The sequence below is a fragment of the Aphelocoma coerulescens genome, chromosome 2, assembly GCF_041296385.1.
Source record: "Aphelocoma coerulescens isolate FSJ_1873_10779 chromosome 2, UR_Acoe_1.0, whole genome shotgun sequence".
NCBI classification, from domain to species: Eukaryota; Metazoa; Chordata; class Aves; order Passeriformes; family Corvidae; genus Aphelocoma; species Aphelocoma coerulescens.
In genome coordinates this window covers 24,335,629-24,363,469 of record NC_091015.1, presented here as the reverse complement: position 1 = coordinate 24,363,469, position 27,841 = coordinate 24,335,629, and the positions used below count along the sequence as shown (strand labels likewise).

The window sequence follows — 27,841 nt, the reverse complement described above, 5'->3', positions numbered from 1 at the left end:
GCTAATGACCTTCCTAAGGTATCACAGTTGTTTTCTTATCTGTTGCAACACTAGCAGTTGTGAAAAGTAGTTCAAACATAATCAAAGTATGAGAGGGGCTCTGCAACTCATCTAAATCATGCTGAGCTCTTTCTCTAAAACGGGACGTACTGAAGAACCAGAGTTTAGTGATCCACAAAGTGATGACTGCACACAGCAGTTTTAAAAGAATTATACCAAGTGAATGTTTGAGCTGTTGAAATCAATAACAAAAAGTTAGAGCATTCAGAATTTCTACTAGTCTGAGCTCACCAATAATTGTTGCTAAATTACTATATTTAGTGGAAGGAGGGAAAAAGAAAAAGACAGCTACAATCAAAGACTGCTACAAATGCCTTCTTTTCCCAAATGTCATGTATAGGTACTGTTAGTGTTCTGCAAGCTCCTTGATGGCAGAAGAAAAATATTTGGGGATGCTTGTTCATCATGTCCAATATTTTGTGGGAAAAAAGTGAAATAATTTTATGCTTACTTTATCTGGATTCTCTCTTGCAGAAATGGGCACAGTCTTTCACAGGTTAACAGCAGTTTGTCTTACAGAAACCAGGGCACTGTTTATTCATTCCTGTATAATTTAATAATAAAGCCAAATTGCTTTCTCAGAATCCTTTATTCATTCTAGGTATAAAGTGAACTTCAGCATTCCCAGCAGCCTGTTATTTCTCTTTGTAATGATAATTCACTTTCTTATATCAGTCATTTGTCACGTGGTGGCTTGGTGGTCGTATGTATGACGTCATTTACTTGGACTTTTAGGAGTGACATCATATGTACGGCTGCTAAACTGCTGCATTGGACATCACTTAAACTGTTTTCTTCTGAAGAATTCAGTGCATTTTCAGGCCATGATCACATCAATTATTGTGAATTTTTAATTTCTCCCTAATAAAGAATGTTTATAAATGAATGAGGCATTCCGTTATTGTATAAACATCATTTATATTTACATCTGAAGTATCTTATGAATGGATGGGAAGGCTTTTTAATGTGTAGTAATGGACCCTGAACATTTAAAATTTCTTCCATATTTTGTAGGTTCAATATATGTAGGTAGTTACCAGGTGAAGATTAATTGACCTTGTTTTTTTTGTGGTACAAATGTGTCTTTTAAGTCTTAATTCCTAAAATACATTGATATAACAATCAAAACATAGTAGCAGATATGAGTCCTAATCATTAACTCCATGAGAGCATATACAAACACTGATACACAGAGATTGATGGAACATTCCCAGCCTCTCCTATTAACACAACACACTAAGCTTTCCCTCCCATGTAGCCATACCCAAGCTCCTGCTATTTCTGGTAAGAGAATAATGACCCAGACATATCTTCCTGCCCCATTTGCCTTTGTCTGACCCCTACAGTAAGGAGTGAGGAAGACTAAAACAAATAATTACATCTGACATCACAAACTGCATCAAGATTCTTGTCTGACTGAACTGCAGGTGTATAAAGGCTAGATCACCACCCCACTGGGCTGACTTTGTGATGTCAGGCTTTAAATTCTGGGTGATGGACATGGGATTCTCTTACACATGGTAAAAAAACCAATGTTTCAAACATGGATATGACTTCTCCACCTCCAGCAAGCCACAGAATTAATATTTCATTAATCTGCTGAAGTAGTAATCTGATTTTAAGGCAGAAGAAAATTGTGTTCAAGCTCCCAAGGCCAGCTTTTCAAATCTAGGCAAACAGAAATGAGTAATAGCAATCAAAGGAAAGGGTACATTTAAAAGGCATATCACAGATGAACAATACCAGTGACATACCTATGTATAACCCCTTAATTTGATTTCACACACAAACTATTCAATTACATAAAAAGTGCCTGGAAAGAGTTTTGTGTCTGAGTCTCTGTGTTCAGTAGAAAGAAAAAAAAAGAAAGGGAAAAAATTTAAAAAATAAAAGAACAATAAAAGAAAAAGATAATTTAAAAGACAACTGTAAATCTAATATTATTACTCCAATTTTTATCCAAACTTGCTTTTTTCATTTTACTGGAAGCCATTAAGTGATTTCCACTGATGAGCTTTAGTGACACAACTCATCCATATTTTTAATCTGTCTGAGTGAATTCCTGGCCTAAATGTGGGCAGCAGAAACTTTGCTGGCAATTTCAGCTGTACCACGATTGCTTTGTACAGGGGCAGTAGAATAGGCCTCCTGGTCATGTTGAGCACTCTGACATTGTACACAATCCAGGACATTTAGTGTATCCACCACCATGCACACACTGCAAGTAATGAAACTATCTATAAGAGTAGGATGACTTTAGTGTCTGAATTGTATTTCACACCTCAAAACCATCATCCCACATGTGGATGTGTTCCCAAACTGGCCCAGAATTGCAGAAGAAAGGTGTTGCCACAGAAGTCCTCCTAGCTTCCTGTGATGAAACTGTTATTTCTCTCTTGAATACAAACAGCTTGGAACTGAGGTATTATTCAGGATAAGAATGGGAAAAATTAGCATGGAGTATCTATTAATTACTTCAGAGAAGCACCAGAGCCTGTGACATGGATATGGACATGAAGGGCTAAGGCAAAGCTGAGGGTATCTGAAGTACCTTATCTGCACTTTCCTGTGCTGGATTTAGGATTTTGCTTGGCTGGTTTTTAAATGGTTCTTGGGGACTCCAGCTGTTCCCCTTAGTCTTTTTAAAAGTTAGGGATCTGTGATGTTTGGCTTTGCTTCTGTATTTCCTATATTTCCTAACTTTCTAGATACTTAATTTTTCACATGGATGGCCAGAAGAAATGTTCCAAATGGCTTCATTGTCCAAGTATATTTCTGGCTGGGGGGAGGGGAGGGCTGGATGTATACATACACCTAAAATTTATATAAAATTATCTCTTCCAGAAAATATTTTCCTCCTTTCTCCTCCTATTTTATTTCAAGCACCTACTTAAGTAAAGCAAGATTGACTGCCTCCATGTCCTCCAGCTAGCAGGTGTATGCAGTTGAAAATGTCTGTGTCAAAAGAGATCAAATTAGATTAGATTAGAAAAATATAATTTATTAGATATAAGAGTATAAAAATATTAAACTGACATGGCTTGGCATAGAAGTATCAGGATAAAAGTAATGGCTTTCTTTTTCAATGAAGTCAAACATACTGTGGTTTTTCTGTGTATTTTGCCAAGGTGTTTTAGCATGCAAATGGGGAAAAAAGTAATATTGATGCGATACAATAGCCTGGGATGTGCAGTAAAAAAGGGGGAGCAAAATGTAAGAAGTAAGCTGGTATTTGAACTTTCAAGCCTGTCATGCTTTCAGTTCAAACAACTATAAATGCATGCTTAAAGATCTCTGTATTAGCATTTGCTGTTAAAAAGGTCAAGTTTGAGTCTTTATGAGAATCCTGGATTTTGAAGCGGCCTGCAAATGAGTCTGAATGTGCTTGTGATGGCTTTGGTACCATTTAGTATAAGGGAAAACAGAGAGTCATGCTAAGAAAGTGCTACAAAAATGTTGCTTTTTTGTGGGGAAGCAGAGGAACTAATAATTTACTATCACCTTCAAGCAGAGTCCTGATACAGGACTGAGGCAAAACAGAACAAACTAAAGCCCCACAAATTTCTGGTCACACACCTCTGCTGTACAAGGGAGGGAGGGAGGGAGGGAGGGATAGATGGATGGATGGATGGATGGAGGGATGGATGGATGGATGGATGGATGGATGGATGCATGGATGGATGGCAAAAGAACATAACTGACCTCTCTAGCTGAGATCTTTGCCTTCCAGAGGCAATGATCCTTTCCTTTAACCTGCAGGCAGCTCAGAATGGGATAATTCTGAAGATGCCATTAGATCAAAGAGGACCTTGCTCTTTAGACTATCAAATTTAGAGTCTGCTTCGGTACTTAACTAGAATCTAAGGTCAGGTATTGAGGTTTAAACTCTACCCTGTGTTTCTATGACCTTAACAGTTACTGAAGCTCAAGACGTGACATAAAACAAGAAATAATCAGTTCAAAGCAAAGGCTGTGTCACTGAGGTATTTTGTCTGCAAAGTCTAGAGAGAAATCAGCACAAGTAAGCAGAAATACATGGGTTTAACTCTGGGAAGATAGAAAATTTTCTTGCAGACACTAAATTAAATGAAAGGATTTTGAAGATCTTATCAAGTATTTAATAATCCTCTCTTTGCCAAGAAAAATGTCTTGGTTAAAATCTTCTGTTTTAATGAGGTAAACTAATAAAATTCAACACTTACTTTGTAAATATTACAAGTTTGAAGAATTCATTCTTTGAAGAATGAATAATAGAAATTTCTGGTCCTCACTTTTTTTTTTTAATTTAATCCTCTGTTTATTCAGTTGTACTAACAGCTTTTCCTTTCCGTACAGAGAATTGTTCCAAGTCTTTCTTCTACTGTAAATTATACTGATCCTACATTAGAGCCTGTAGTAACTGAAAATTCAGTCATACGACAGAAGATAATAGATTCGCAGTTCAAATGTTATGAGAGGATGAACAGAGCTCCTCCATACAAGAAAAAAGGTAAAAAGGGTTTTTAAAATATCTTTATTTTGCCATGTGTGGTTATATAATTATAAAGAAATTCTTCTCTATACTAACCCATAGTCTTCCTCAGGGTGCAGTTTCCTTTCCACAAACAGTAATTAAATTCACACTTACTTAGCATCCTCCGAAGTGCAGAGAAAGAAAAAAGGCTGGAAGGGGCCAAGGAAATGAACAGCTCTTCCTTCCTCTCACCTACATTTCTGGCACAGTGCTTTCCTGCTTGAAAGGAGATGAAATTGTTGTTCTTGCTTCGGGAATAGCATTTTCCTAAACTTCTCAGCAACGTCACACCTTAAATACAATCTTAAATACAAATGTTGTTCTGTTTGCTCCACTCACTGTTTCAATTTTTTTGTCATTTGTGTATTGACTGCTGGCTGTCATGCTCTGTACCAGCACAAGTTCCATGTATCTTATATTCAGCAGCAACAATAGGAAAAAGAAGTTTATGAAGCACTGAGCACTCATCTTTACTGAATATGAGGCATATATGAAAATTAATAAAAAGGGAAGACAAGTTATAGCAGTGCTGCAATTGCATAATATAAAACAGCATTTCTGTTTGGGACTGAGTGTTCTGGCCATTTTTTCTCACAGAAGATACGAAAGAAGATATGAGTAGCTAGAGAAAAAAAATGTCACAGTGTGACACATAGTGTGAGACTTCTGCAAGTAAACAACAGATACTGAGGACACAGTTTAAAGGGAAAATATATTTTTAAAAATTAACGAAAACACCCAACCTAATAGAGGTGTTGATAATGTGGGAATTTTTGTAATACAAGAATGAAGACATTTCTACAGCTCTTTATCTTAAAAGTTTTACTGGACTCTGTACAACTCAAAGATGGGTTAGATGTTGTCTTGATGCAGAAATATTTGGGAATGAATATAGAGATTCCCACTGCTTAAAATAGGTTTTAATTCAGGACAGTGTTGGGGAATACACACAAGCAGTTAAACACAGCTATGGGATAGAAAGAATGATGTTTCAGGCATGAAAAAGCCTTTTAGTTGCTGGACTTGTGGGGGAAATAACTTATATTTCTTGTTAGATTACTCTTTTAGTCTCCCGCTCTGTAAACACCTAGTTTTTGCATCCATTGTTAGTAACCACTGGATTCACCTTTCTTTTGCACTTTGCTGGTGTGATAAATTGCAAACGGCGGGTTTTCCAGCATGAGCTGGGAATTCGTATGTATCAAGACATGAATTCCTAGGAGTGCTCAAGGGCAGCCTTATCACAGGAGGAAAGCAGGGCAGTCTCTGCATTCCTTCAGCTGGCAGCTAGGTTTAAGTGATGCCATTGGGGGCTCTTGTTTTCATAGCAACATGCACTTAATTCCTTTATAACTCAGAATGGAGATAATGGGTGACTAAGGAACGATGCCAGCACCACTGAAGTAGTATTCTGAACTCAAGACATAGTAAAATGAGGATCTCAAGCACATGGAAACACATCATCATCCCTCCAGAACAGCACAGTGTGTGTGTATATATATGTGTGTGTATATGTATGCACAGATAGATATAGATAAATGTGTGCATATACATCATGTTAGTTACCTTGAAAGCCCACGATGAAGAGATTGACCTATGTGATTATTTTTCTGTATCAGACCAGGCAAAGAATTTAAAGTTTTAGAACTACAAATTCCCTCCAATTCCATTTGGCACTACTTTTCAAATACAAGCTCAAGCTGTAATCATTCTCTACTCTTCTTTTTCTTTGATATTACAAAAATACTCCTAAAAGTCTTTCAGATACATTTCAAAGATATAGAAGAACATGACAATGCCTGAAGGAAAGATAACAAACTGCTGATACGATGATTGGTTAATTAAGTAAACGAGTACCATTAGCACATTTAACTTGATAACTGAAAAATATATGTGCATAAAATCTTAGCTAACGAAGAAAAAGTGTACATAAAAATTTCCTTTCTGAACAACATCTACTCTGGAAAAAATTAATTTTGAAATTTTTATGCTTTCCATTATTAATCAACAACTGCTTGACTTACAAACAGTTACTGGTGCAAATTGGAGCAATTCAGATGTCTTTTTACAGCTTTCTTTCTTCAGTAAGAAAGTTTAGCTGTGGATAGTTTCAAAAGCTCTAGAAGCAATTAGTTAGCCATATGTTAACAACTTTCGGTGGTTATTACATGCCTTCTATATGATTCTTTCAAAAACAGCCTTTTGATACTTCCTCAGGCCCAGAGCAAACAAAAAGCTAAGATGTATCTTTTCATTCTATTTCACTTTAACCTGATGGTCTTGATGATAAATACATTTTCCCCAACACAAACTGGTTTTGAATGGAAAATAACTAGGAAGGGTAGTGGGGTTTTAATGTGTTTCTTGTATAAATCCACAATGAGTCATGTTACAGCACAAGTTTCAAGGACCATAGCACGTACAATCCCTGTAATGGGGATCAGCAATGAGCTGTATTCTGCCTCCCGGCATTGCTGCTGTTTGGGGGCTGGAAACATCCCACAGACTCAACAGCACCACCTTCCCAGAAGGGGCGTGAAGAGATCACAGCATGCCTACCTAGACAACATCAGCAGGCAGAATCTGCATGTTACAGATCAGTCTTGCACCTGCTTCACTGGATTTTGTAGTTGCATCACCGATCTCTGGTGTTGAACAAGGCAACAGCCTGACAGGGACCTGTCTCTGCACATGCTGCTTTTAGCTGGGATGTCTCTACAAATGCTTCTTACCTTTACATTTCAAAAACCTGATTTTCAGAGTTACTGAGCAGCAAAAGGTGAAATGAAAAGTGGGTGTCTCATAAGTCTATGGTACCACTAGTGTGCATGCTTAGAGCTGACGACAGAAAGAGGACCAAGGAGAGAAATTTGAAGGATTGGATCCTACATTCAAAGTTCAGTTCAACAGGCTTTAAAACATGACTTTCTGGTAAAATGAACACCACTACTAACATCAGGTCAGCAGCAACAAGTACCTTGTAGCAACTGAATGCCACTCTAAGTGTAACAATAACAAAGGCGTGTATTACAAAAAGAAAACTTGATTGTCTGCAGGCAGCAATATTCCTCAAGAGGCTAGAACAGAGTGGTTCAGGAGGGACTTTATGTTGAATTAACTCCTACAATTGTCTTAAATGTCCAGGTCTGTTCTGCAACCGAACATGGGATGGCTGGTTGTGCTGGGATGACACACCTGCTGGAAGGCTCACTGCTCAGAATTGTCCAGATTATTTTCCAGACTTCGATCCAACTGGTACAGTATTTCTTTTTATCATTTTATCTTTCAAAGGATGTCTTCAGGCCATCTGTGCCATCGAGTGGATGTGCTCAATCCAGTGGCATTTTTGCAGCATTGTGAAACCTCCAAAAGTTTGGCTGAAATTAAAACACATCAAGATTTTGGGTTCCCTAATTTACATATTTTCATTTAAAAAATATTTTATATGTATTTATGTAAATATAACCCATGGATTCATGGAACCTAGTTTATGAAAATGTTGACTTCTGAATTATAACATCAATGTATTCTTAACACCTCATTCTAAGTTTTTATAATGAAGAGCAAATGCTTATGTGCTTGCAATATGTATCAGTATGTTCTTTATTCAGGTTTTATTGGAAAATATCATTTTATGGAAGAAGATGAGCAGAAATAATGTTCTTTCAGTCTCTGAGTTTCAGTTGTTAGATCAATTCTTCATACAAATACTAGAATCAGACTGAGAGATGTAATTGAAGAACATTGAAAAGGAAAAATGAAAAATCAATGAAGTATTTCTAAATAGATATGAGGAAATATGAGACACAAGTTTAACTCTGCAGAGAGTACCGTTTGAAGAGAGACACAGTCATGTGCTCCATGCTCAGGACATGTTGCTTATAGGCGGTGCTTGATGCTACACTGTGCTAAATTCCACATAGTCACAATGCACCAATTACAGTTAAAATCAATTAAATTAAACATTTGGGAGGGAGGGAACATAAATCTAAACATTTTCAACAGGCTTAAACCAAGCTGTATGTGCCAAACTGGAAATGAAGGAAACAGATTATTACATAGCTGTGAGTTAATTACCCAGCATCATTAGCTAAAATTGATTATTTTCTTGAGCTTTTTGCTTATTTAGAAACTGAGGGGTTTCCAGGTTGGATCAAACCCAGTATGCATTTTGCTGAATCCTATTTACAGTAGCAGCCAGATTGATTGTTATTTCTGCTCTTCATAAATCAAGCTGTCCATAATTACAGAATTCACGCAGCAAGTGGGAAATCTCCGATGTCAGAGTGTGAGGGGATTCAAACCTCCATTCAATCTTTGGTGAAGAAACATCCCTCTTTCCAGTGGAAGAAGGCATTGGACAGGATGGATTGAAGGAAATCTGTTTGCTCAGCAATTCTGTGCTTGGAAAGTGAGCTCATGGGGCAAGGTCACTATCCACTTCCTGTGGAAACACCCTGAGACCAACCCCACAAATCTTTACAGTAGCTGACATTCCTGAGACAGACAATGGGAACCAGATCGCACGGTCTTGTCTTTTGTGCCCTTTTTTTGCTGTCTGACATGCAGGACTTGACCCCTTTTCTGTACAGTGCCATAGTTTTCAAGGAGGAGTCTTGCAGCAGCGTCATGCTCATGGCTCATCATTGGCGCATCTGGGGACAACAGACTGAGAAGCTGAGGCCCTCAGCTGCAGGACTGCTTTTCACTCAGATCTCCCTCTCTGTGGACAAATGCTTCAACCATTAGACTATTTGCACAAAAGATTCCAAAAGAGCATTTTAGAAGAATTGGGAGAACTTGGTTCAGTTCCCAGACAGAAGTGCCCACGTTCAGGAGAGAGCTTGAGGCTCTGGATCCTGAGGTTACACAAGCCTTTTCCTGCATGCATGTTAATAATGCTTCTAGGATGGGGTCTGTACCTTCTGCGTCAGACCCCATTTTATTCATTATATCCTTCCCATAGAGCAACAGCTCACTTCATGAACAGGAAGATTTACTACAAGTCTTTTGCTTTCCCTGCTTCCCTGGTTTTCATAGAAGAAAAAAATTGTGGCACTAACAATCATAGTTTGTGCATTCTCCATGCAATGCTCAGCTTGTACCTGCAAAGGTGGGTGTTGGGCAGCCTTGTGATCACGGAAGTTTCCCTATGACTGAAGGTCCTCATCCTCCACAGATGGGGATGATTTCAGAGCCACTCTCCTGCTCACTCCCAAGCCACCTATTCTCCACTTTTCCATTTGTCTGTTTGCCTCCAGTGACTCGTTCTGAACTAATTGCTCTGCTACAACAGCACTCTTCAAGGTAACACTTGAAGCCATCCATGGAGAAGCATCTCACTCCACTTACTAATGCTTATTAATGCCAAGGTCTGTGATTGCAAATCACTCCTTAATGTACAAGTGCTTGTCACAGAATCTGGCCCACAGTGTGTGCATACTCCAGTTACTCTTTCTGCCAAGATTTAAAAGTTGAAATTTGGCAATATTTTGGTATTCCTGTTCTCTGTACACAGCCGTAGGAAGAAAAGCCCCCTCAAGTAATTAAATTCCTGCTGTTATCTCTGCTATCCTCTTTAAGAACAATACCTGTGGTCTTCTGGACCCAATATTTTCCTCTGCCACATTTCTCTTCTCCTCATCAGCACCTCTATCAGCCTCTTTCCCTGCATCCTGGTCAGTCAACCCTGTTTCCCAGTTTCAGCAGCACCTCAGCATCTCCTGGTTGAGGCAGAGCTGCTTTCCTAGAATAGCTGTTGAGTAACCCAGCATGTGTTACAGATGTGGCATCAAACCAGTTGGTAGTCAGCCTTTGCTTTACAGGTGGCTGGTTGTCACATGGAGACTTAATAAAGTAGGAGGGAGACAAGAAATAAGGGGGGTGTCTACAAGTCTGTCAACTGCTAATGAAAATGGCTGCCACTTACAGGTGGCCAAAAGCACAGACTGAACTGTCCTGAGAAGTCTGTCAGGTTTTGTGTCACAAGCCATTTTTTCCTTTGGTAACTTCTTCGTGTTAAACAAAATACAGTTGGATTTTCTGCTGAGAAACAAAAAAATTCCTCCTAAAGAATAGCAATTTCCCATCATGAAAAATGTAGTGACTGTCAGATTTCCTCCCCATTGAGTCTGTGATATCCAAGCACCTCAGTAGGTATTTTAGGCATGCAAGTAACCCCATGGAATTCTGAAACAAGTATTTCATGCTGTGTTGCTTTGGGCTGCACCAAGATCTGCAGAACCACTGTGTATCAGCTAATTGATAGCTATGTCACTTCATTAGGAGACCATGTATAGCTTTGAGACCTGTAATAAAATAATGTCTTTCCTCTCTATTTTTGTTCTTTGATACTTACATCCTTCATAATTGGAAAGGTGAAACATTATTGTCAGCATAGTATCGAGTCCTTCTCCCATCTGTATCTGTGGGTGCCAAATACCAGCTCTCTATCTGACCCCCAACAACATCCAGCATTGATGCCAAGAAGAAATTGATAGAGTATGTTAGAAAGTAAACAAGGTGAAATCGTATTCTGAAGAAAAGAACACAGAAACAAAGTGAAAAAGAACATACTCAGTGCTGTTCATTTTCTGTCTGACAACTTCACAGTTAGCTACCCAGTGTAGTCCCACTTATTTCACTGAACTTAGATCAGTTCTTACTAGATAGGAATCTGTGTTCTGAAAGAAACAATCTCCTCCTTGCAGTGCACATCATGCGCAATGTGATAATGCATAAAAACAAATCAATTTGTCTGGAAAACGTAACAAGACCTACTGCTTTAATGCCAGTGACAGCAGGAAACTCGTTGTCTCATCCACTTCTGGCTGTGAAGCTCTGAGCAGGGCTATTTTATATGCTCCTGTTCAGGCAAGATTCAATCCTCTTGAATTGTATTTTATATTCATATTTTAGACAGGTTAATCTTTGGTATAATCCTCTGAAATGGTTCCAGGTCACACTGAGATTGGTAGGAGTTTAGCTTTTGAGGAATGCCATATGCACTTCCTGCTGGCAATATTCTTAAAAATGAAAGAAAAGAAAAAGCATTGTGGATATAATGGCCTTCTATTAAGGCAGGTGTGTAGAGGGCAACAGGATGAACGGAGCCCTGCCCTGTGCCACCCATGGGCTGTTTGGTTTGTGGCAGGGGAGTGTTACACTGCCCACCTCATTGTCCCTGTACAGTGCATTTAGTCAGGATTAGTTTGGTGCAGTCACATAGCAAGGGAGCCGGATGTGCAAGTATTTTTGTGGCAGACACACCTTTTCACCTCACTTTCACTCTCTTTACTTTTTGGCAGAAAGCAGCATTTAAGAGCAGTATTCACCCCACTTTGTGAGCCAAAGCCACATTTAGCAAATCTCCTCTCAGTTCTCTCCTTTGTTGGGTTTCTGTCTTTAGTTTCCTTTTGTAAACTATTACTCAAAACTCTTAATGTAGTTCCAGGAAGAGATTTTCTAGAAGTGCAATTTGGAAACAAATCCATATGCATCCATAAGCAATTAGATGATGATTAATCAGATGATAATTAATGTGTTGTTGCCTCTCACAATCGAAGAACACGCATGTACAGCCTTGCCTTCCTGCTCTGACACTGGGAGAGCCCTTCTCTTGCTGCCACAAAATGCAGATTGTGGCTGAATTTAACTAAAAGAGGCAGTTCTGCATTTCTGCTGGTCCTATTTTCTTGTCTTGAAGTGATATAATTTAGACAATTATAAATAAGACAAATCTGAACTCTTTGTACAGCTGCTTCTTTTCTCCTTACCCTTCTGTGTACTTCTGTCCAGCTCCTTAGCAAGTTTGACAGCTATATTTTAAAAATCAATTCCTATTCCCATAGTGCCCAATATGACTCTTATACAGATTCTAGTTCTGCTGACTAAGATGCTCTGAAGACAGTGATAATCCTTCATTTACTAGGACACTGGAATTGAAGTTTTCTAGGGTCTCCATTGCATTATATGAGATTATTTTTTTCATTTTTGAAAAAGTTTCTTCCAGAATATTTTACTGAGGATGTAAGTAAATCAGATGTGTTATATCAACTATTCCTTCATCAGCAAAACTAAGCACTGCACAGGTCTATCTAAACAATGGCAAAGAATCCAACATCTAGTATGTGCTGAGCATGACTGCAACAGGGGATAGCTTCTTTCTTCTTTCATCTTATAACTCAGCAATAAAAAAAACTTTGCTTATTTTGACTCCTATGTTGACTCCTTTAACATGTGCTAGCTGTAGAGCTGGTCTAATTGTGAAAAGCCTGATTGAAAGAGCTATCATAGTGTTCCAGAGATATTAAGATATTTGTTACATGTAAATGACTGAGGGTTTTTTTATGAAAATATGAATTATAAAAGCATTATTAGTGCAACAAAAAATACACATGCAAATAATTGCTACTGGCTAATCTTTCAAAATACTTCACTGATGCCACGAAACTTCCCTTGTGGATGAAATTCCTCTCACCCATTTTCCCCAGACAGCTCTTGAAGTGTCTGTCTCTCTCAGTTAACTGCAGAAATCCTGCCCAACTTCCTGTGAATTATGTAACTTTAAGGTTGCTGCCGTCAGGCGAGATCAGTCCAATGTGATGTCACTGATCTTCCACTTTGAATAATGTGATGCTCAAGTGGTGTTCTATCCAAGCTGATAGGGTACAGACAGAGCCTAAAAATTAGTATTTACACAATATTTTAATCAAAAAGCCCACACTTCCATTTTGCCTTGCTAGTGTTGTCCTACCCAGCCTTGCAGGTGTGTATTTTTTCAGACTTCACCATAATCTTCTGGTTAGCACAAGAACCAACACATGCCCAGGTTCATAATTCCGTACCCACTACTGGGCCACTCTAGAATAACTTGCAGTAGAACAGTGGTTGGATTGCAGCTTTGTTTTTGTATAAAAGAATAAATTTAGAAGAGATGTTTGACTTGTTTGAGTCTCTGGGATGGACGGTAAAGAGGGCTTATTCCCCAGTTGTGTATTCTCAGATCACAGCAAGGAATCCACGGGGCATGGGCACTTTCAGAGTAGGATCAGCCGTGTTTGTCTGGCTTCAAGGAAAAGTATGAGGCGAAAGGTTTGTCTCTAACTTAGAGAGGCCACATTACACTCTGGCAGAGCGCCTACCTAGGCACTGAAGGACAGAGATGATGGATGACCTTGCCATACGCACTCTGTAGCAGATTAACCAAAGCTGTGCACTTTGCAGAGTGCATGGGATAGTGCAATGTTTGCACACCGTGCTCCATGGTAGCATGACCATTAATCTTTGCTCTATGACTGAAAACTTTTTCCAGCATTTGATAGCATCTGGCGATGAGTAAAAGGGAACTCTGCTACACGGGCAGTCTGAGATTATCTCTGAGCTGCAGCAATGGAAGGCTCAAATAACATGTACTGTTCCTCTTGGTATTGTTGATGCACGTATTGATTTTTAACAAGTGTCTCAAAACAATGATTTGAAATCCACAATCATTTCAAAACTATGCTGTTCTGGAGGATTGTCTTTTTTGGTTTTTGCTGCAATGGCACTATATAAAGTGTACTTCTAGTCAGAGTAAGATAACTCAGTCTGTACAATCCTTACCTTACCCATATGATCAGTTCCTTGCTTTGGGTTGTATAGAGGGAATATGAATCTTCAAAATTAATAGAGCCATTAATCATCAGATGAGGAAAAGTAACTGGGAATGTTGACCACAAAAAATGAAAATGTGTATGTTCAAATGGGTGTGGGCTCTGTAAAAGTGTATTGACTGGAAATGCTGATAATCTAAGTATAAAGCCAAACAAATTATAGAGCGAGAAAAGGAAATTCAAGGTAGACTTCTTAGACTATTTTAAAAGTCAGACTTGAAAAACCTTTTTTTTTTATGTGTCTGTGTCACTATGTAAGAAAACATCAAATAATTTAAGTTTATGATCTTATCCTCTCTTTGTTACTTGAGCAAACATTCCTGTGGCTCCCATGTGGCTAATGCTTGAGGGAAGGCCAAAGGAACTGGTCCAAAACCTGACAGGCAATTAGGAGTGACCGTCTGTGCCTCAGCATCCAAGGTGTCCCCAGCAGGAGTATGAGTGTGGTGGGGGACACGCACACATCTGCAGCTCCAGGCACCCTCAGAGCTGTGTTCTGCTGAAGGCCCACCATCCCCCCACCACAGCAAAAGGACATGCAGAGGAGCACGAGCCCGGAGTGTGATCCATATGTCAGGGATTTCAGGAAGGATGCCAGAGACACCTGGGCTAAGAAACCAGCACCAGAGACACCTGTGTAGAGGCCAAAGACACATCACATTATTTAAACAGAGAACTCTGCAGTAATCTTAAATTAAACTGGACAAGTGGTACCAGCGCCAAAATGTTTGTGAGGCTGCTTGTCTCTGTGCCTGCATGTTGTGCAGACCCGGAGGAGAACAAGAAATGCTCCTGCTCTCCCTGTCAGGATTCCACCAGCATGGAGGTTGGGCAAGACTCTTCCACTACTCTGCACAAAGAGAGCACTGGCTTGGGGCTGTTGGCATCTCCAGCACCCAGGCTCTGGTTTATATACTACTGACTGCCCTTTATCTATGCCGTGTTTTTAACTCATTTAACCCTGACACCTGAAACCCCTCACACTTCCTTCAGGTCTGGCATCAGCACCTAAGGTTATTTTCTCTTCCATAAGTTGCTGTCAACAGCCTATTTAAATGGATTATTATCAGCTAAATGTTGCATCTGAATGAAGGTTGAGATGTATACTCTAGTGGGTTCAGGGCAAAAGGAGACATCTAAACAACAACTTTACCACCAGATAAGTCTCAGAAAAAAACTAAAACAACAAACTAGCAAGATGCATATGAATTACACTGGTTGAAAAGAATTTGGATTTTATTACACAGACATTTTGTTCCCAAACAAAGAAATTCTTTTCAATGGGCTTTTTATGCATAATATGTTTATGTTAAAATAACTATTATTGCAATTTATTATCAGAGAGGGCTTCAAAATATTGTGATGAAACTGGAAATTGGTTCCGCCACCCTGAGAGCAACCGGACTTGGTCCAACTACACCCTGTGCAACTCTTTCACCTCTGAAAAATTGAAGGTATGCTGAAGTTAAAGAGGCAGAGGTTGTTTGGCAATGGTTTTGGGCTGGGCTAGCAATAAGACTTGAGAGAGACCAGAACAGCCCTATCTTTCAGCTTTATTTGCTGCACAAGATAAAAACAACATTTTTCTTGTGGCTTTATCTTATCCAAATTATTTAATGAGTGCTCAAACCTAAGTATGAGTTTGCTGTGGGGTGGATGATTTAGTGGTAATTCATGTGACAAGTTTTGCAGTATTTTTGAAAGGCATTTTTGATTCCTATGATTTTTCCTGATTGACCAACAGTTACAAAATAATCTTTTAGAGTCTCAATTTTGCTTCCTGTAACAATAATATTCCAAGATGTTGATGTCTTCTCTGCAGGGCTATGTAAGTTAAATTATTTTTATTACATTTATTAATGTAAGTCAAAATTATTTTTCTTAAGTAAAGAGTATCACCCTGTATTCACACTCTTGGAAAATAAATATTTATGAAGGTACCATCAATACAGAAAATCTTACAAGCATGAACAAATTTAACTTTGAGTTTTACTGAAGTAATTGAGACTATTTACAATAATGAATTAGGCATTTACATCAGTAATGCCATAATCAAGTTGCTAAACTGAAAAAGAACTAAATATAAAAGCACCAAAAGAAGCAAAGAGAGAGAAATCTGAGAAAAATTTTAAAAAATTAAGTTAGGGAAGCTCATAAAAATAAATATATTTCTCGAATGCAGGTGGAGCTCCAGGAAAATCTGACTACAGATTTGTGACAGAATAATTTGTGACTATTTGGAATAGTGGAAGGAAAAGTTTCAAGAAGCTATTTGATTTAGGGTTTGTGTTGGAGGACCTTTTTTTATGCAGCCAAAAAGCAGTATGTAGTTATACTCAGTAGTAACTCAGCCCAAAGGGCCTTGGAAAAGTCCACTGGACTAGGCAGGAGGTGAATTCTAAAGGTTTTTGCAGCATGATGAACCATCATGGTAAAATGGTGCTCACCTATGTGACATGACAAGAATAATAGTAACAATATGAGCTTACAGAGGCATTATGTGGAAGCACCATAAAAATATAATTTTTCCAGATGTTGGCACATGTAAGGAGGCAAAAAATGTAGTTCTGTTACCTATTATCCATGCCTTCCAGAAGAAGAATTTTGACCATCATTCATGCAGAGAACAGATAGAACGCAAAGGAAAATCATATGCACATCATGATTTTTCTGAAATGAAAAATTATGGAAAATGCAGAAAGAATCTATCTTTATAGAAATGCCAAGTTAGATTATGACCTTTAAACCAATTCTTCAGTAAACAGAAATGTGCTTCATTTGTAGACTCTTTCCACTTACCTACACATAATATAATTAACTGAGTCGAAGGAATTCTCTTTCCTCAAGTGAAGAATTCTAGTGAAACAAGGAAGAACATTTAAGTTCTCTAAATCCAGGATAAAAAGTCTGAATAAACAAAAAATTTAATGAGTCAGCATGTTATATAAGTCCTATATGTCAAAAGGACATGACAGGTGGCCAGTTCAAGGAATGTAGAAATTAGTAAAAGTGTTCATTATTTGTTTGAAATTAACTGAAAATACCAATATGCTATACTTTTGAGACAGATCACTTAAAAAAAAATTTTAGCCATCTCTTAAGAATGTACTGATAGACCATATGGTTTGTTAGCTGACATTTCTGTCCATTTTGATCTGTCATCATTGTTATATTTCAAAGGCTTTTTTAAACATTTGGCATAGTAAGTTTGCAGGATGCAATCAAAAAAGCAGTGGCTGAGTCCCAAATATACAGTTAATTTGGCAGTTGAAAACTGAAAGTTAGATAGATTGAATAACCAAGAATCCTCCAGGGTGCACATAAACTTGCATGTAGCTGTCTCGAGGCCTTTCCTACTTTTAGCTGTTTCAGGCTATAAGTTGTGTAATAGGCAGAAAAAAATATTTTTGAACAAGTCATCTTCAAATTAAATTCAGGCTTTAAGAAAATATCCATATAATGTCATGAAAAAACACAGCAACCGTGTAGTACGAAGTGGAAGAAATGTCACATGCACCGGTAAACCTCTCCCACTACTCTGTATTGGAGAAAGTCGTCTCATCTTCTCCACACTCAGGTCTGTCCTGCCTGGGGTTGCTGGTGCTCTCAGAACAAGTTATCAAGCATTTGTGCTCATTAGCAATGCAGTGGTTAGTCTTCATGAAGGAAAACTAGAAGACCTAGGGTATTTTCAATTAATACGCATAGTTTTCCATAACTTGGTGAATGGTATTTATACTCAGATCACATCTCTTCTACATGGTCTGATCAGTGTAAATGTGACTTTGGTTTAAATCTGGATCAGGCCACCACCACCTAAGTTAATGAATGCAGAAGTTTATTTGAAAGCTGTAAAATGTCTCGAGACCAAATTATATAAGATGTGCAACTTTACTAAGAGGAATGACTTTGCTTTCTGAGCTGTGTTTGTATTTGTTCTCAAGTGAAAGTTTAGAATTACTTGGTACCACCAAAAAGATGTGGGTGTCAAAACTTCAGGCTACAAAAAGGAATTCATCTAATCACTGAGAAATGGAAAATTGCTCATGCATAGCGAAAAAAAAAAAAAAAAAAAAAAAAAAGAAAAAAAAAAAAAAAGGATGAAGTAGAGCTGAGAAGAAAATAAACCCAGCAGAGAAACTAAGACTTCCAGTCTTTTTTATCAGCACGGGCTGCTACTATGTCCTTGCTTTAAGAAAAGAGACAGTGGTGAAGCCTGGCATGACATTTAGCCTCCTGCACTCCTCTGACAGATTGCTGATGCTTAAGAGCTTGGCTGACACCAAAGTGTGACATTTAAATACCTCAACATTCTGAAGCCCAGGTGCTGCCCTGCAATTTTATTTTACAACTGGCTTAAAAAATGTGGATCAGCCGCTCTTAAATTTCACTGCCACAAGTCACAGTTGAAAGCCCAGTTATCTGTCCATGGGTACTGGATTCACGGCACTGTCAGATCATTGAGTTGCCCAGTACCGAGGCTCACACTAATGAGAACCAGAATGTGTCTCTGGGTGTGCTATTCTTGTGTGGTGGGAGTTGATAATGCTCACCACATCTGCTGCTCCCATGACTCTGAAGACCTTGGTCATAAACCCCCTCTGATTTCTCCTCTCCAAAGAGGAGAATCCCAGCCTATTTACCCACAGATACCCAACCTCACCTCTTTTAGTTGCCTTCTTTGCACCTTTCCTTGCTCTGCTATGCCCATAGGGTATGGAGACCAGAAGCACATGTGCATTTAAGGCTTGTGGTGTAAATTTCAAACATATGTTGATGTTCTACCCTCAGTGCCTTTTTTGGTCATAATCAGCATTTTGCTGGCTTTTTTGCTATCATTACACGGTGAAACAATGATTCAGAGAAGTGGCCTGGATGACTCCAAGATCCCTGTCCTGAGTTTGGTTTCCTAAGTTAAGCATTGTGTAGACAGGATTTAGATCACTTGTCCTAGGTTTTTCAGCCCACTTCTTTTTGTATTAAAGCTCATACGGCATCTTCTTGTCCTCTCAGTTAAATGAGGACCTCTGTAAGTGCCTCACTATTGTCTGGAAGACCTAAGTATCACCTGGAAATTTAGAAGTTTCTCTGCATCATGAATTGATGAATACACTGAAAAAAACTGAGCCCTAATACAAGTCCTGAAGGCAGTTAACTACTGACTCATCTCCAAAAGTGACCATTAAGCTTTCAATCCTTGTTGCTTAAGCTGCTTTCAACCCATAAAAGTTTTCTGCTAATCCTGCAGTAACCTATGTTATTGAATATTTTTTTATTAAATTATTATTATTTAACAATTTTTTGCATATATGTGAAAACTTGTCATGGGTGTACTGAAAATCTGAATGTATTAAGTCTGCTGCACTCTCCTAGAGCTTGGGAATGTTAGTGACATGGTGTGAGCAGGGATCTCACCAGTTACTTCAGTACATCAGGAACAGATCTACATATGTAAGAAACACTTTATCTTTAGACCATGAGTCATGCTATTTAAGAGATTGCTGATATTAAAAATATATAGAAAAAGAATGAAAGAAAAAAAATATAAATAGGAGGTTGCTTTTGTAGATTGTTCCTTAATGAGAAAACAAACCAAGTGCCTGCAAATTGTTCATGCTTGCCTTTTCTTTTTGTTAAATTGCAGATGGCGTTCATACTTTATTATATGGCAATCGTTGGCCATGCTTTGTCTATTACATCCCTGTTGATTTCCTTGGCAATTTTCTTCTATTTCAAGTAAGTGTTTCTTACAGACACTCTCTCTTCTTTCCCTGAGGCATCTCAACCAAAGAAAATCTTGAAAGGCATCATGGCAGTGAGAAGCAGCTCTTCTGAGTGTCTTTTTATATAATCCTGATAAAGAAGTCTGAGCACAGGCTCCTCTCACTATTGGGACCTCTCCCAGTGGCATGTAACCAAGACCATGTTATTATGTTGTCAGGACTGGTGTGAAAGTGCAGCCCATGGGGAAATGATGCAACTAGGGATGCAGTAAGGCCTTTCATTTACCTATTGCCTTATGTTCCTTGAAGAGCATGTCCAGAGCTTGCCAGGCACAGTGACTGTATGGGGCAGTGGCTGAGAGCTCCAAGCTCCTGAAGAACAAGACTACTTGCATCTGAGACTGAAGGATTGAGCTATTAATCTGAGTAGGTGCTTACAGGACTCTGCCCTAAGAGTGAATTGGGCATTAGTGTGTGGCCTATTCCCCTCATTAAAAGGAAAACAGTGATGTGCTGTATTTTAAGGGAGACTAAACTGATATTCACTGAAAGCACTACAGCTACTGTATGGCAGCTTCACTAGTGCATTTCAGTCTTGTTCTGTCGTGAACCTGTCTGCTCTCAGTTAGATGCCTCTGCCTCAACTGTCAAACGGGAAGAGTAGTAAAAGATCAAGCACCCAACATCACCACCACCAAGAATAAGACTAGGAAACACAGGAAAACAAAATGGTTGGACTTTTCATCAATTATAAGAGTCTGTAAGATTGCAAACTCCACACAGGTGGATCCAAAATACAGGATGTGAATTCTGGTAATTTCCAAAGAGGCAATTTGATGAGTGCCTGTGATAACACATCTTAATGAGATACAGAGATAGCTAGAAACTCTGCCCAATGGACTGATGAATTCCCTTCCCAGCTAAGTAGATAAACAGTACAAAACCATAGCCACAGTAAAGCTTTGAGAAGACTTGAAAGAGCACAATTTAATCTGATTTTGAACCCCATAAGCTGGTTTGAGTTCTTTGGGCCAGTAAAGACGGGATCTGGTCAAATTATGTATGCTAAATGGATCAGAAAGGTGACTCCTTGCAGCAAGCGAGTCAGGATCAGCCTGTCTGACTCACTCTGAGCTCTGAGTCACGGACAACGCGTGATCTTGACTGGTCCTAGGCCGCACTGAAAGACTGGTCTTTGCAGCAGCCTTCCAGGCAGTAACACACCTCTTCCTCTCTTTCCTCCTCCACTTCTCCTTCCCCTTCCATGACTAAGCCATGACACAAAGGTTACAGGGAGAAGAGAGAAAGGAATTAAACCAAAGGGCTTCATAATGGGAGGAAAAAGAGGAAACCAAACTACAATCATAGGAAAGTGAGAATGAAGCTGTGTGGGAGCAGGGCTCATGTTACCTTCACTTGTTTTCTATCATCTCGCTATGACAGCAATAGATTATTTGACCTTCAGCTGAAGGGAAGCTGTCAGTCAGACAGTCTATCAGATAGCAAGAGATGATTTCAGGACTGTATAATAGCCTTTGACTTTAGAGGCAGCTTGGAGGGATTGCAGTTTCCCACATATAAGTTTTTGCGGCAGAGATTTATTTTTGGTTCAGTTTTGGGTATCAGGATTCATAATGATCTGGCATCACAGATGCTGCAGTACATTCAGAATGGAATAATAAATCAGTAGTGGTGAGCATCACTAAGCACTGCAAACTCATAACAGGAGAAAGTATTCACAGAGTAGTGTGTCTAACAGCTACATGCATCGTTACATTATTTCAGTATTCCTATATTTGCAGACTGAGACCCCATTATCTTATTTAATAAAACACAAAAGAAAAGAGGTACTCCTAGCTCCAAATCACTCCAATTGAATTATTAAAACAAAGACATTTGCATAAATCCAGATGGGGAGTACAACAAATCTAGATTTGCCAAAATAATAGATGGTGTGTTATGAATGCACCTGCAGTCTAATTGCTGCCAAGGATTTTAAAAGGAGTTGAAGGGTAATGGGTGGAAGGATAATTTGTGAAAATTTGGGGGGGTTTTCCTCAGGTGCAAGGGAGAACATGGCACAAAGCATGAAAATAATTTGAAAACTAAACAACAGGGTAGGAGAGGAAAATAAGTGGCTAGGGGTGAAATTCAGTATTCTCAGTACTCAAAAATGAGAAAATGAAGGTGAAATTAGAAAGTGAGGATATGGAAATACATGCTGAATGGTACAGGTGGATCTTTAACATGAAAGCCAGAATCAAGGAAAAAAGATGGGGAACACTAAGGGAAAAGGAGGAGAGAGTAAAACTAAGAGGGGAAGTCAGGCAGATAAAGGAGGCTGGACAGCAGAAAAAGGCAACATGCAGTGAGGGACAGTCCAATTTTATAGATGAATAAGACTGCCAAAAGTCAAGCAGAGCTATTAGGGAGGACAGGAATGGGAGTTGAGAGACATGTACCTGGCTGAGATCATCACTAAAGATTCTCTGTACCAGAAACCACATAGAAAGGCAGCTGAAAAGAAAAGCATCTGCACTTCTTTGGCCAGGAGCTGAAGAGACTGCTTCTGGTAATACGGAATTTTTTATTTCTTGGGAACAACATTGATGTCACACCAGTCCTGTTCCCAGGGCTGCAAAAGAAAGACAGAGAGTGATAAGCATGTCATAGTGTCCCAAGAACAGTGGGGTTAAGTAGCATAGGCAAAGTATTGTGATGGAGTATGGGGAGAAAGGAAGACTCAGGACTGAATAAATGTCACCAGAGCTTAGGAGAAGAAAAGGAATGTCAGACTAGATTTGTGATGGGGACAAATAGAGGTGGGGTACGCACAGGTACATAGTGTAGCAAAAATAGCTCCAAAGAATGGTCCATTTTCTCAATACCCTGTCCTACAGTGAATCAAACTGGAAGTTCATGAACCCAGCCCTGTATCTGGTGCTCAATATTTGCCAATAGCTGACGCTAAAAGAAGACAATAAAATCAGGGCAAGTGTACAGAAACACTCTTGTTCCTAGACACCAGGATCTGCATCTCAAGGACACCCTGAACCAAAGAAGGTGCCTTGATAAATAAGAAGGTGAAAAGAAGTGATAAGCATTGCTGGATGGTGATAACCATAACCAGAAAGATGAGCTCAAGCTAAAGAAAGAATTCCATGCAATGACTCAGAAAGCAGGTGTAAGAAAACAAAGAATAAATGGCAGGTGACCAAAGAGCTAAAGAAGGGAAATAAGCAAGCAAGCAAGCAAAATAAGCAGAAAAGGGTTCAACTAGCTAGATTAGCTCTTTCTTATTGAAGACAATGCATTCTGCATTGGCCTCCACATGCAGAGGAACAGAAAGCCACAGCCTGTGCTCCATTCCAGACTGCAAAAGACTCCTAGTGCTGAGCTTACCCCACCAAGACAGCAGTATTTCTTGGCTGTTCTTTACCTAGCAGTTTTGCCTTCTTGCTCTCAGTGATCACTGGACATCACAGCATTATCCAACAGCTCCATGAGGGCCTTTCTGCAGACACCTTCTGTCAGCCTGTTGCTATGCTCCAGGGCATGGAGGGCTGCAGGGGCTTTTTTCTCTGCCTCAGAGATGTATGAGGAGGTGATATGAGGATTTGGGCATGAATTAGAAATGGGGAAGATGGTTTGGGTTGGAAACAGTAGTCGTGATTTGGTTTCACAAGAATTCTGAAAACTTCTCTTGTGAAACTGCCACCCACAATAGCATAACTCCTACCCTCCCCAAAACCAGCCATTTCAATAGATTTGTCTTCTTTTGAGCAGGAAAACAACCTCCTCTGCTTTAGAATCTCAGCTGGAGTTAGAAATATGCAGGATACCAACCCAAATCCCCCTGTAATTTAAGGAGATTCCTGCCCAAATTCCCATCCTGTCTCACTACTAATCCTGAAGTAGAAAATAATTTTCATCTGAGTATTTGAGAAATTGAGTCTCCAGGAAACAGTTACTTATAAAGAAAGCTGTATTCCTGATATTCATTACTTGTATCATGCGCATCCAATAATTCTCAGGGTTCTGCTTCACCACTAAATATCTCAATTACCATGAAATAAAGAAAAGCATCAAGAGCTAAGAATGCAGCTGGATAGGTCTTTACAGCATGGTTTAAAAAGCATGTGGTGCTAAACAGGTGTAAAAACAAACCCACAAATTTTTCAGAGGTTATGGCTGCAATGCAAGGCATGTATTTTCCAATTATGCCTTGCCAAAAGACATTTTTGAGAGACTCTCGCCAGAAAGAGCTTGTTAAAGTGACATCAGAAGAAAAACACTAATTTACAACATGTGTTGTATATTTTTCAGGAGCCTCAGCTGTCAAAGGATAACACTGCATAAGAATTTGTTTTTTTCCTATGTGCTGAACTCCATGTTTACAATTGCCCACCTCATTGCTGTTGTCCCTAACCCGGGCCTTGTAAAAAGGGATCCTGTAAGTACTGCATGACTTCTCTCCATCTTAACACCCAAGTAAAATTACTATGGCCAATGAACCAAGAATTCCCATTCAGCAGCTAATGATAGCCATCTGGGAAAACACACACAGAGGGTGCAGATTCTGAGAATTTCACTCAACCTTGCTCAGTTCTGTTACCAAGCAATAAAACTCTTTGAATCTTGTACAAGCCCCAGACTTGTTCCAGCCAGCCCATCCATAAAACTATGTGTCAGACCTCTACTGCTCCCGGCCATAAGCACCTGATGATTCCCAGCAAAGCCCCTGAGGTGGTAGATGCCTGTCCTTCTTCACAAGCACACCCACTGGGGAGGGACAGGGTGGAGAGAGAGACAGCTTATTTCAATGTTACACACAAAAAGGTCTATTTGCTGCATTTTTTAACTTGGGAGGTGGTAAATCAAAGAATTAGTTTCCTTCACTTTCCTTATCACGTAGTGATACGAATTGTGCCATTCCCTCAGCTGATAAATATGTACGGCAGATCTCATCCAGCTCTGATCTTGCTCCCTAACCCAGCAATCACATTGTGCTCAGTCCTAACAGCAGCCCCAGCCAATGTGAAATTAATGCAAACGTGGTAATCTCAAGTTTCATTTTAACACTGATCACCCTGTAGCCTAATAAGATCGTTCAATTATGATTCAGCCATTTATCTGCTTCTAATTTCATGAAAGCAATTAAATATTAGCACCTGATATTATCTGATCACATGTGTGTCTCTCAAATGTGTGCTGATTAAGTTAATTAAAGCAGAAAATATATAGCCTAAAGAAGACATCACCAGTCTCAGGGACCATCTGGAGATTAAAAAATAGGAGAGCAGAAGAATAATTTTAAAATCACACATTTTGTTTCTCCTCATTGCATAGCATAATGCGTACATAGCCTGTGCAAGAGATGCAATGAAAATTCACTTGATATTTGAAGATAAAAATCTGGCAGATGGTATCAGGCATCTAAATTGAACTAAAATCATTACCTCAGGGTTAAGAATGGTTCTTTCTGACAGCGCAAATAAACTATCTGAAATGGTTTAAACTAAAATTTGAGGACACGGGAAGGAGTCTTGTGTTGTAAGATTTCTCTAAAAAACTGTATCTAGTGCCTTTTGGCCTGATCTTTATTTGAAATGAAATCTTGACACCAATGACAAAGCTCTCAGGGGCTCCCATAGAGCCATGTAGCCACAGAACAGGTACCAGCCCACTGAGCATCACCTGATGAAAACCCCAACCTCCACTGCTATGGCACAGACAGTATAAAACTGACACTGGTGGTTACCTTTGGAGGCCATGGAGCCCAAAGTGCTACAGAGGTTCATGTACTGCACATAGCTCTCAGGCCTCTGGTCAGAAAATGAAGAGGAGCCTAAGTGCTCAATATAGTCATGGAAATGACCCAGCTGATGTCCTGTTAACAAAACTGGCTCCAGCTATTGGCTAAGCAGATGTTTTGATGAGCAAAGCCTCTGTTTTGCAATTTCTTCTTCCAAACCAGATTGGTCTTTGACACAGCAGTGAAAGGCTGTCTATAGAAGAGGAACAAGGCCAAAAGATCTTGGGTCTTTCATTTTTGTTCCACCATCAAGTATGGCACGAGGGTAAACTCACTGCCTCATGTTCTAGATTTCCCTTCCAAAAAACTGAAAAAGAATAAAAAGGAGGTGAGGTGACCTGTTAATCTGTTTAAAGTCTCCTGACATTACTAGAAAGTGTACCATGCTACCTTAGTAACATAATAAACTTACAAGTTCGTGATTGCGAAAAGAAAATGAACAGACAGGAGCACATTTTTAACATATGATGAAATTACAGAAAATCTCTATGTGAGTATATGAAAACTATAGGGATTTATGTTTAAAATGTTAAAAAAATATACAAAAATTCCCATAATATTTTTATGCTGATGCGTATTAACAGAGCAAATGACAGTTTTACAGCTTGGTTTTTTTCTACTCCTACTGCACCCTCTGTTTTAATAAGTCCATTTGAAGATTACTGCTTCTGACTTCCAGTAGTTCGCTGCATTTGTCCACTTTCCACATGTGCATCTTTGGAGCTTCACAGGCTCATGTATGTATGGCTCTCACCTTTAGCACACACAGAAATATTGAAGTGAATTTCAAGATATTGAAGATTGAATTTCAAGCAATCACAGATACCACTCAGGTAACAGCCATATACAGAGATGAAGTTGGTGGTATTTATTCTGAAAAATAATAAATGTGTTTCCACCCCAATAGTTCCTGCCTTTTTTTTTTCCTACCTAAAGTTTCACAATAGATTTTAAATATGAAATGCCATGGGAAAATACTTTCAGTGATGCATAATTTATGAGGATATCAACAAATCCACATAATTTTGAAGGAAGAAAGAATGGTCTGTTAATAACAAGGAGAAAAGTCAGGAGGATCAAGAGAGGAAATTCCTTCCTAACACCAAGAGACCCCCATTCTCCCTGTGACCCAGGGAGAAACGATGTGAGACAATCCAAAGCATCATTTACATGAGGAGAGTCTGTACCGCATCCTTACTCACACTGCTGCTAAGAGTTAAATCCTTTGATGATCGTTCTGCTCATGTAAAATGGTAAGTCAAGCTGCTTTTATGATAATCTTAATTTGCTTATTTACTTCATGTTTTCTGGTTATACAATTTTCTCTCTCTCTTTCTCTCTCTCTTTCTGTCGGATTTATCTGGATCTGAAATCATGGAAAAGAAAGATCCTAGTCCACGTGGCCATACAAGAAATGAAGAAGCAATGGATGAGGTTCAAAGATATTTAAACAAAAATAAACAGGACACGTGAATAAACACTTATTTACATATACTGAAAATTTTGATTGTTGTATCTGAATTAGGAATTATGCTCTTACTGGAAACAGTGTTTATAGGAAGACGTATCATCCATCACCTTCCTAAATGAGACTGACCCACAGTAGAAGGGTGATCTGTGGACAGCACTTCATGTTTTCCATTAAAACCTCCAGAAATATAAATAAAACTCTTGCTGCCAAATCCCTCAATATAATCTTACTCATCAGATTTGTATTTTTCATTTTCTGTATTCCACAAGGCTAGTAATTTTAATACTAAGTATTGATGAGGGTAAAAGGAAGCTACAGTTAATGCCTGAAGGGGCAGCTCTGCCAATGAGAAACAGCAAATTCATCAGCTCCATGGGCACCAATATAAATATGCTTTTAGGTGAGGCTAAGTTTGGTCACCAATTTGTAATGTCTCAGTAATTAGAACCTCTTCCACAAAAGCTTTTAGAGATTTTACTGAATTTTGTTCACTTTCCTGTTCTACTAGAGATACCTGTTCTCTTCTTTCTGCGAGTTCTTCTGTAGCCTCTTCACATTTTATGTAGTAGTTTCACCCTTGCTTCTGTCATTGTATGGTGTGAAAGT

The 27,841-nt window shown here is 39.0% G+C and overlaps 1 protein-coding gene across 1 annotated transcript in view; it reads left to right on the top strand.

The window, feature by feature from the left end:
- CALCR (calcitonin receptor) overlaps positions 1-27,841 on the top strand; it is a 157,684-nt gene that overhangs the window by 93,435 nt on the left and 36,408 nt on the right. Inside the window, exons 3-7 of the mRNA XM_069006840.1 lie at positions 4,396-4,549; positions 7,718-7,828; positions 15,568-15,680; positions 19,871-19,962; positions 24,276-24,402. Of these exons, the coding sequence (XP_068862941.1) occupies positions 4,396-4,549; positions 7,718-7,828; positions 15,568-15,680; positions 19,871-19,962; positions 24,276-24,402 (597 nt within the window). The remainder of the gene's footprint in view (positions 1-4,395; positions 4,550-7,717; positions 7,829-15,567; positions 15,681-19,870; positions 19,963-24,275; positions 24,403-27,841) is intronic.